The following is a 10,037-nucleotide window of genomic DNA, read 5'->3' on the forward strand; positions in this document are numbered from 1 at the left end:
GTCTATAAGTCAAGATAAAATATCAAGTGTTGATATGAGTACTGGTTAGGAACGAATTATGATTGATTTTGTTTTGGACTACCTTGAAAATGTGAAAGAAAGACTTGAATTGAAGAACTGTTATTAGGTGTGAAATTTCGAGGATGAAATTTTCGTAAGGGGGTAGGAGAATTATAACAACCCATTTCTCTATGGTGTCGAAGCAGTGGTTTCGGGATCAGAAATCTGACATGCACGTCTGTAAATATTATTAATTAGTATTTACGAGTTTTATATGGTGTATTAGTAAAATTTGATTTAATGATATATGTTAAATGGATGAACAATTAGGTTTAAGTAGTAAGACCCTAAGTCAAGTGGTTTTAGAAAATAAGGTATCAGAACCTCGTTTCTATAAACCGAGCCATAAATATTTTATAAAATATTTATGGAGTATTATTAAGGTCATATTAAAGTTTCATTAAGAAAATTTGAAGTTTAAATGGTTAATTAAGGAAAAAATGACTAAATCGTAAAAGGTATAAAAGTTGAGTTCTATTTACTAAAAGGGTCTAATAATTATGAAATTTTTAACTAAGGGACTTGAAAGATATGGTGATAGTGGATGTTTATGGACATGTTTTATATGTAATTTTGATGGTTTTAAAAGGTTAAAATGGTAATTGAATAATTAAAATTTAAATTAAACTAAACTAAATGGATTTCATCTTCTTTAATCTCGTTTACCACTGAAATTAAGAAAGGAAAAAGCCATTCTTGGTGCTTGAAGGTTCGATCAAGTTACCTATGTGCATGTAAGTGATTTTAAGCCTTGTTTTTAATGATTTTTATGTTTTTGAGATTGTCTTAGCTTAATCTAGCTAGCCAGGAAGTCAATTTGCAAAACTGTTAAAGGTTAAGGGACTTGCCATGAATGTTTTTGAATATGTTTTGAGGTTAACTGATGGATTATTGATCTTTGTTATGAAATAAACAAGTTTTGTTAAGGGAATTTTGATGAATTTTGGAATTAGGGATTAAATGGTTAAAAGTATAAATTCTAGGGTTTTATTGTAAAATGATGGTAAATATGAGTTATTCCAAGGTCCCTTGTGATTGTGGTTAAGTTGGATTTAAGTTAAAATGGTTAAATTGCAATATATGAACTTAAGGACTAAATTGCGAAAAAGTTAAAATGTTAGGGGCAAATTAGTCATTTTGCATAAAAATGAAATATGTATTAAATTAAATTCTTTAATTCTTTAATTGATTGAAATTATCCATTTTGATCAAGATAAAACACTTCAGACTTAGATCGAGGAAAAGAGTTAAAGCTTTGAATTAGTTCGATTATTTTTACTACACCCTGACTATTGAGGTAAGTCCCTATGAACGATTATCGAATTAATATTGTTTAATTTGAATTTTTATTATGTTAATTTTAATGTAAATGGAGTAATGTATAATTGTATCAACGTTATGATGAAATGAAGAATGCTGAGTCCCGGTTGAACCTTAGGAATTCATAGGATACAAATGACATGTCATTAGGGATTTCATGTTTCAGGTGCTGGTCTTGAATGTCCTACCGATGGTTGAGGTCCTGCATTTGTTGCGGATACTCCACAGCTCGTGTGAATAGGATCGTATAGCTTACATTCTGACCCACAGCTCGTGTAAGTAGGCCCATTTCACAGCTCATGTGGGCAATGATGTAAAGCAAAGGTTACAGTTATATGTAAAGGCACACTTCGTGTGAGCTTTCCCGAGTATCCAATGTAATTCTATGTGGTTCAACGGGTTTGAAAAGGAAAGAAAATGGTAAGTGCTTCAATGGAATGTATTATGAACTGATGAAAGGAATTATGAACTAAATAATGTGATTACATGTGTAAGTTTACTTACTTTTATGGATGAATGCAATTATGTCATGGACAAGCACACTAACTTGTGAATTGATGATATCATTAGGCTTACACTAAGCTTTTGGAATGGAATGGTAAATAAGTAATGAATGATTCACAATCTTATGAAAAGGTTGATGAATATATGATGTTAATGAACTTACTAATTTGGGAGATTGATGGTGTTCCAATAGGCCTATACCAAGCTTATGACAATTGATAATGGTTCATGCTTAATCTCTAACTTGTATTAATGAATTGTTAAATTATGTTTAAGTTTATATGAGCTTACTAAGCATTATGTGCTTACGTAGTTTTTTTCCTATGTTTTATAAATTATCATAAGCTCGACCGGTTTGGAAGCTTGTCGGAGACCTATCACACTATCCCGCATAAATATCGATAGTTTTTGAATGTTTTGGCCAAGGTTATAATGGCATGTATATGTGAACTTATAATGATGTTTACTTGAAATTTTAATAGATGATTTAGTATGTATAACTTGTGCAAGTTGTCTTGGTTGGTACCCTTTGATACCTTGTTGGGTTGTGTCATTATGGTTAACTTGAGATGCATGATTTGAATGGCTGAAATGGTATGTTTGAGGTGATGTGTTAATGGTTATGTTTGTGGCATGTTTTGGTAAAATATGAACTATATTTGATGATGGAAATGTGTCCAAATATGCATGTTTAGGTAAGTCTTGATGATTGTGTTTAAGGTGCCTTGAATGACATATTGGTTAGTTGATTTTAGGACTCTTGAATTGATCATTATATGTATGTTTTGATAGGGTTTTGATGCCTAAAGGTTTATGCATGTTTTGGTGTTGGAAATAACTTGATTTTGGGAACATTTATGTCCATACGGCCTGAGACACAGTCGTGTGTGACATACGACTTGGCGACACGGTCGTGTGTCCCCTGAAGGTCTCTTTGCATGCAAGTCAGTTAGCTAAACGGCTTGGTACATGGGTGTGTGGGGAAAATCGAGTGTTACACGGCCTGGCACACGGGCGTGTGACAGCCTAGCAAACGTTCGTGTGACACGGTCGTGTGACCTTACTCAGAGAGTTACACGGGTAATGACACGAGCCGGGATACGGCCGTGTGTCCCTAGTTCAAAGGTTACACGGCCTGAGACACGGACATGTGTCTCAACCGTGTGAGGCACACGGCTGTGTGACCCTTGTAGTAAATTTTTGTAACTTTTTCATAAACTTTCCAAATGATTTAAAATTGGTCCTGAATTGTTTCTATGTTATTTCTAAGGCCTCGAAGGCTCGATTTAGGGACGATATGTATGTGAATGATTATTTATGATATGTTTATTATAATGTATGAAATGTATGTTTAAGTGTTTCATTTGTACGACAATGCTTCGTAACCCTAATTCGGCAACGAATACGGGTTAGGGGTGTTGCATTTCATTTAACCATTCTATTCGTTTATGTTCTAACGATAGTTGGAACGAAATGGTTTTCAAAGTACGAACTAAAGGTTTTTTTCATAAGCTATATGTATAATTGATCTTCATCATAAAGCCCCAAATTCACTCTCCCTTGTCCGTTCGAATTAAGCCACCTGTGGACTCCACTACGAAACTTGAACAAGGCTCCACTCATGTTTAAACACAAAAGCGCTTGAAGAAGGCTTTAGCCATTGAACCTAATTAGGTCCAATTGCAATCTTGATAAGAGTTGAATTATAAGCCTGTAAAATATCATCAACAAATTTTTTTTTCATAAAATAAAACCTATGAGGATGTCATTATTGACCTTTGAATAACGAGATTGTTCCTACACTTCTAAATACCTCATAAATAAAATCATCACAAATAGTATGTTCCAAGGGATACTAAATTGACTCCAGGTGCTTGCAATACAGTTCCATTTTAGCCAAACTATTAGAGTTTGTGTGACCCGAATCTTATCACTTGAAAATATAAATATAGTGACAAAATAAGTGAATCTATGGGGGTGAGAGGCCTAGGATTTCCTCGTAAAATCTGCGTTTTATTTTTCCTATTCTTATTTCTTTGCGATCATTCTATTATCATTGTTAACGTCTATTACAACACAAACAAAAATGTTAGCCTCGAAGAAATCTGGTTGCTAAATATATATGATATGATGGATAAATTATTTCTATAGTTTATTTATTTACTAATTCTTTTTGGATAATGGGAATTTTATGGGGTGAGGCGGGTATTTGAATTGCAAATGTAGCTCATTTTCATATGGAGGAATTTATCATAGGTGAAAAATAAGTTGACTTTGGTCTATCTTTTTATCAGTTTGACTCTTATATTTTATTTTTGTTATCACTTTGGTACTTTCATTCCGTTAAACCCTGTTATCCTAAACTAAATTTTCTTTAAAAAAAATTTAAACCAAACAATGACATGTTGCCACGTGTCACAGAAAAAAAATCACCTAAAAATATTAAAATTATAAGAAAAATTAAAATTAAAAAACCCAAAAAATCTTAAAACTCGAAAATTATTAAAAAATAAAAAATAAATATTTATTTTCGAAAATTATAAAAAATTAAAATTATAAGCATGCAAAACATTAAAAAATAAAACTATATTCATAAAATTTTAAAAAATAATGCTTATTGGGAATTTCAGGTTTTTTTTAAAAAAATAGAATATTATGATTTTTTAAAGAATTTTATGGTAATTTTTTTACTTAAAAAACTTAATTTTTAAAAAAATATTTTAAAATTTTCATTAAGAAACCCCTAAAATTTCCCAAAAGAATACCATTAAAATTTTTTTTAAATATCATAAAATTCTAAAATTTTCTAAAACCATAAAATTCCAAACAAATAGTTTTTCTTTTTAAAGTTTAAGATTTTCTTAAAATTTTTTTGTTACTTATAATTTTAAAAGATTATGATTATTTCCAAAATTAGATAATGATTGAATTTTTTATTTTTTTTATAATTTCCACAGTTTTAATATTTATGGGATTTATTATTAATTTTTTGAAAAGTCTCAAAAATAAATTTTAAAAATTAGAAGTATACGAAGTTTTAAATTTTTTTTAAAAAAATTCATAAAATTTAAAAAGTACATTTGTTTGGAGTTTTAGGTTTTTAGGGTATTTTTTATTTTTATGAAAAAATTAAGAATTTTAGGGTTTTTTTTGGGAAATTTTTTGCTTTTTTTTGTAATTTTATGATTTTTTTTAAATTTTAAAGAAAATTTGAGTTTTTAGTAAAAAAATCTGCCATAAAATTCTTAAAAAAAATTCATAATAATATTAAATTTTCTAGAAAACCTAAAATTCCAAATATATAATGAAAATTTTTTAAATTTTTTGGATTTTTTGCATACTTATAATCTTAATTTTTTATAATTTTCAAAAATAAATTATGATTTTTTATTTTTAATAATATTTTGAATTTTAGATATTTTGAGTTTTTTATTTTTAATCTTTATTTTTATATTTTTTAACATTTTAAGTTATATTTTTCTTTTTATTGACATGTGGTAGCGTGCTATTGGTTGGTTTAATGTTTTTAACGAAAATTTCAATTAAGGTAATGGGAATTAATGAAATGAAAATACAGGAGTTAAATTGATAAAAAGTAGTACAGATACCAAAGTGATAATTTAGCTATAGTATAGAAACAAAAGTGATATTAAGCTCTTTTTTTTTTAATTAATAATTTATTCATCAAGTAAACAAAAAATTCTACATAGTTATCGGCACTCGTACCGTGAGCTTCATTTAAAAAAAAATTAAATTTTTTTTATCAAAATATCTAACAATTTACTAATTTTAAAGGATTTATTTATGATGATGATAGGTAGAAGGGGAGACGTTAGCCACCATTGTTATTGTTTTTATTTTATTTTATTTTTTATTGTTTTCTTTGATTTTTTTATTAAGAGTAGTTAAATTTTAGTTTCGATAAAATTCTATGATTGAATTGAGAGATTTTTTAATTCTTGTTTTAATATTAGCTTTTTTTATTATTATTTTGAAATTGATAGGCACTCAATGTATCGTTATTGACATCATTTTGAAAAAGGTTTCTCATTTGATGTTTGGAATAATACACAATTGGTAAAATAAAAATAAAAATTCAATTCGTAGTTGTCGATTTATTTTACCAAATAATATATTGGCATAGTTCAATTGATTATATGGTTGGATAACATGGGATCAAACGATATAATTTAAATGGTGCATACAGTTGAAATCATTAATTAGAGTCAAATGCATCTGATTTGCAAACCTATCAAATAATTAAATTGCCGAAATCTTTTAAGTTACTTGATTGATAAGGTTTAATTGTCAATTAATTTACAACTAAAAATGAATTAGTGGTTTAAGACAATTCCTTAATTCCTTTAACTGATTTATCATCGAGTGAGAAAACATCCATAATCAATTCTAACATTGTACTCGCTTTTGTTAATCTGGTTTATTCTACTCTATTTTAGAATTTGGTACTTACTTTTTGGATTTTATTTGGTTATTCTGGTTATACTTTAAACCCTCGCAGATTCACACACATCTTAATCACTGTGAGATCAATTATAAATTTATTTTATTTTAGACACAAGGTTTTTATTTTTAGTAGGTTCCTTTAAAAAAGAAAGATTGCCTTGGTTGTGGCTGTTATACTGCTATTATTTTGGGGCCAAGAGTATATTTCTTCGTATTGGCCCAAGAGCATCTTTGATCTTTCAGACATAAAAGTATTTCTAACAAAAATAACACGCAACAGAATCTAAAATATCACTCCATTGACAGCATAAAAAGGTTTTAGACAATCTTTCAACACCCATAGATATGACAGTTTTAAACATGAAAAATAGGATAGCTTATTAGGCTATTCATGTTCTTATGAAGCATCTTTCAAAAGTAAAAGACAAGCATTTCTAACAAAAATGACATGCAAACACAACTCTAAATTTATTCCATTAATAGCATGAAAAGATCCTAGGCCTATTACATGCATAATTTCGCAAACCTCACAAATAAAGAACGATAGGAAGGATATAGGAAAAGAGGGTGGGCATACCCTCACACGGTGAACCGATCTTCAAAATAGATGATTTTGCATAAGCACATCAATATTCTTCACCTTCCTCTTCAGCATCTCCACCTTCAGCACCAACTTCTTCATAATCCTTCTCAAGAGCAGCCAGATCCTCACGGGCTTCTGAGAATTCACCTTCTTCCATGCCTTCGCCAACATACCAATGCACAAAAGCTCTCTTTGAGTACATGAGATCAAACTTGTGGTCAATGCGTGCAAACACCTCAGCCACTGCTGTATTATTGCTTATCATGCAAACAGCTCGCTGCACCTTAGCAAGATCTCCTCCAGGTACAACAGTTGGGGGCTGATAGTTAATACCGCATTTGAAACCAGTTGGGCACCTGCAGAACCCATCAAGATTTCAGAAAAAAGGTATATTTACATCAGACATGGCTACCTTCAACACGATTTGCTTCAGTACATAAGCAATATATATGATTGCTTATTTCCTTAGCAATCCAGAACCTCCTAAAGAAGTAAATATAGGTATCTCAGTATATTGCCGGTGTAGCATTACATGCATAGAAGATTTGAGTAAATCAAACTTTAAGAACAAAATTCTGGTGCCAAGATACCGTTACTAAATTATTTAAGTATTCAAAGACGAAAAGGAAACAAGGACCAGAACAACTTGACTTTCAACAGAATTGATTTTGAATGTAGTAAATAAAACCAAGTTTTGTAACCATTGAACTACTGAAGCAGAGCTTTCCATCTTACCAGTCAACAAACTGCACAGTCCTCTTTGTTTTAATAGTAGCAACAGCAGCATTAACATCCTTAGGCACAACATCTCCTCGATACATCAGGCAGCATGCCATGTACTTCCCATGCCTAGGATCGCACTTCGCCATCATGCTTGAGGGCTCAAACACAGCGTTTGTGATCTCAGGAACTGATAACTGTTCATGGTATGCTTTCTCAGCTGAGATAACAGGCGCATAAGAAGAGAGCATGAAGTGGATTCGAGGATAAGGCACAAGATTGGTTTGGAACTCTGTAATGTCCACATTAATGGCTCCATCAAACCTTAAAGAAGTTGTCAAGGACGATATGATTTGAGAAATCAACCGGTTCAAATTGGTGTAAGTTGGTCTCTCGATATCGAGGGATCTCCGACATATGTCATAAATTGCTTCATTGTCCAAGAGCACAGCCACATCTGTGTGTTCAAGAAGCGAATGAGTGGACAGAACGCTATTGTAAGGCTCCACAACTGCAGTTGAGACCTGCAAATTTAACAAGAAAAAACCCAAAGAACAGTCCAACACAATTGAGTTTATCAACTTTCATTCAAGTCCCAAACCTTTGATTTCATCAAAGTGTATCATTGAACTTCTATAACTAACATATTAGGTCACTTATTCTAACTCCATTAAATAATTTTACTGCAAAAGCTGTCTTAGCATGCACATATGACTTGCTTTCCACGCATAACCAACTTTGGAATTTCATGCTGGGCAAGGAATGCACGATTAACCAACTTTTCCATTAGAATTACTTTATGGACTTAGCATAAGTGACCTAATTTATTAATAATAGAAGTTTAATGGTTAAATTTGATAAAATTAAAGCCTTGTGATCTACATGGACCATAATGTAAATTACCCCCACAAAAATGTTTCAAAGGCTAAATGGCAAACCGAAAATGGTGATTTCCATGAGTTAGCAGTAACCAAAACAGCTAAGTACCTGAGGCGAAGGATAGATGGTGAACCCAAGCTTTGACTTCTTTCCATAATCTACCGACAAGCGCTCCAACAACAAAGATCCCAAACCAGAACCAGTTCCACCGCCGACAGCATTAAACACCATAAAGCCTTGCAGACCAGTGCAGTTATCAGCTAACTTCCTAACTCGATCAAGGCAGAGATCAACAATTTCCTTTCCAACTGCAAAACAAAAGTGGAATCAGAGTAAGGAAACAAACAAACAACACCAACATGGAAGCGAAGTGCAGAGAAAGGATGTTTGTTACTTGTATAGTGGCCTCTGGCAAAGTTATTAGCAGCATCTTCCTTGCCAGAAATAAGCTGCTCAGGGTGGAAAAGTTGGCGATAAGGGCCAGTCCGCACTTCATCGATAACAGTGGGTTCCAGATCAACAAAGACAGCTCTCGGTACATGCTTTCCTGAACCCGTTTCGCTGAAGAAAGTGTTGAAAGCATCGTGTGCTACACCGACTGAGGTGTCACTGCATTCACCATTAAGCTTCTTCAGCAAAACACATTAGCAATGCGAAAACAAGAAAATAACAAAAGGAGGAGGAAAAAAAAAACAGAGAAACCGTTATCTCATGACTAGATCCAAATTTGTTAAAAGAGAAATAAGTTTGGAATTTTGATCCCAAAAACAAAATAAAATAAAACCTGGGCATGGTTCCATCAGGATGGATTTCATGTTCAAGACAGTAGAGCTCCCAGCAAGAATTCCCGACTTGAATCCCAGCTTGACCAATGTGGACGCTAATAATCTCTCTCATCTCTTCTTTTTCTTTCTTCCTAAGGTCAAAATAAGTAAAGATCTGGAATTTAGAAGACTCGATACAAAAGGATCTGAGTTAAATCTGATCAGATCTAAATAAATTTGTTAGGGAAAATGGAATGGAACTATGAAGGCAAAGGATAATGAGTGAACTGTATACTAAATATCTGCTTTCATTTCCCCTCTTTAAGGTCGGCAGCTAATGCAAAGTTTCGAAATTTATTCTCTAAAAAGTATTATATACACCAAACACATTTCACTAATTTCATTATTTATATGGTATAATTTTTCCATAAATAGTTCACATGACATTTCTTTTATAATTGAGGTGGGAATACACTAAATTAAATTTCATGTTTAACACTGGAAAGTTAATGTATCATTTTTTATGGGGAGTAATAACTTATTTTTTTATAGGGAGTAATAATTTATTTTGCCCTCCACTTTATAAAATAGGTTATTTTAATTTTTTTTATTTTTTATCCTTTTAATTTGTATTTGTTTACTAAATCATTTCAGAACTAATAGAAAAGTTACCGTTATTAATTTCGCCGATGTGATATACACGTGAATTATTTTGTAGATGACATGTTGTCTCGAAATAATTC

The 10,037-nt window shown here is 31.5% G+C and overlaps 1 protein-coding gene across 2 annotated transcripts; it reads right to left on the reverse strand.

The window, feature by feature from the left end:
* Window positions 1-6,627: 6,627 nt before the first annotated feature.
* On the reverse strand, window positions 6,628-9,718 carry LOC107902033 (tubulin alpha-3 chain-like). 2 transcript variants are annotated; one of them, XM_041094824.1, is made up of 6 exons: window positions 9,590-9,718; window positions 9,315-9,446; window positions 8,925-9,139; window positions 8,639-8,838; window positions 7,667-8,175; window positions 6,628-7,287 (listed from the first exon to the last, which is right to left on the reverse strand). In XM_041094824.1, exons 2-6 carry the CDS (start codon window positions 9,425-9,427, stop codon window positions 6,975-6,977), a joined length of 1,350 nt encoding a protein of 449 aa, XP_040950758.1. In that variant the 5' UTR covers window positions 9,428-9,446; window positions 9,590-9,718; the 3' UTR covers window positions 6,628-6,974. The 2 variants fall into 2 exon arrangements, with proteins under 2 accessions (XP_040950758.1, NP_001313845.1); NM_001326916.1 differs by lacking the exon at window positions 9,590-9,718 and having other exon boundaries at window positions 6,793-7,287; window positions 9,315-9,427.
* Between the last annotated feature and the right edge of the window lie 319 nt (window positions 9,719-10,037).

This window comes from Gossypium hirsutum, chromosome D06 (genome assembly GCF_007990345.1).
Source record: "Gossypium hirsutum isolate 1008001.06 chromosome D06, Gossypium_hirsutum_v2.1, whole genome shotgun sequence".
Classification (NCBI taxonomy): Eukaryota; Viridiplantae; Streptophyta; class Magnoliopsida; order Malvales; family Malvaceae; genus Gossypium; species Gossypium hirsutum.

Coding starts and splice junctions, on each gene's coding strand:
- LOC107902033 (XM_041094824.1), bottom strand. CDS start 9,427: ATGAGAGAGATTATTAGCGTCCACATTGGTCAAGCTGGGATTCAAGTC. Junction 8,839..8,924: donor TGCCAGAGGCCACTATACAA/GTAACAAACATC, acceptor TTTGTTTTGCAG/TTGGAAAGGAAATTGTTGAT. Junction 8,176..8,638: donor CCATCTATCCTTCGCCTCAG/GTACTTAGCTGT, acceptor TTAAATTTGCAG/GTCTCAACTGCAGTTGTGGA.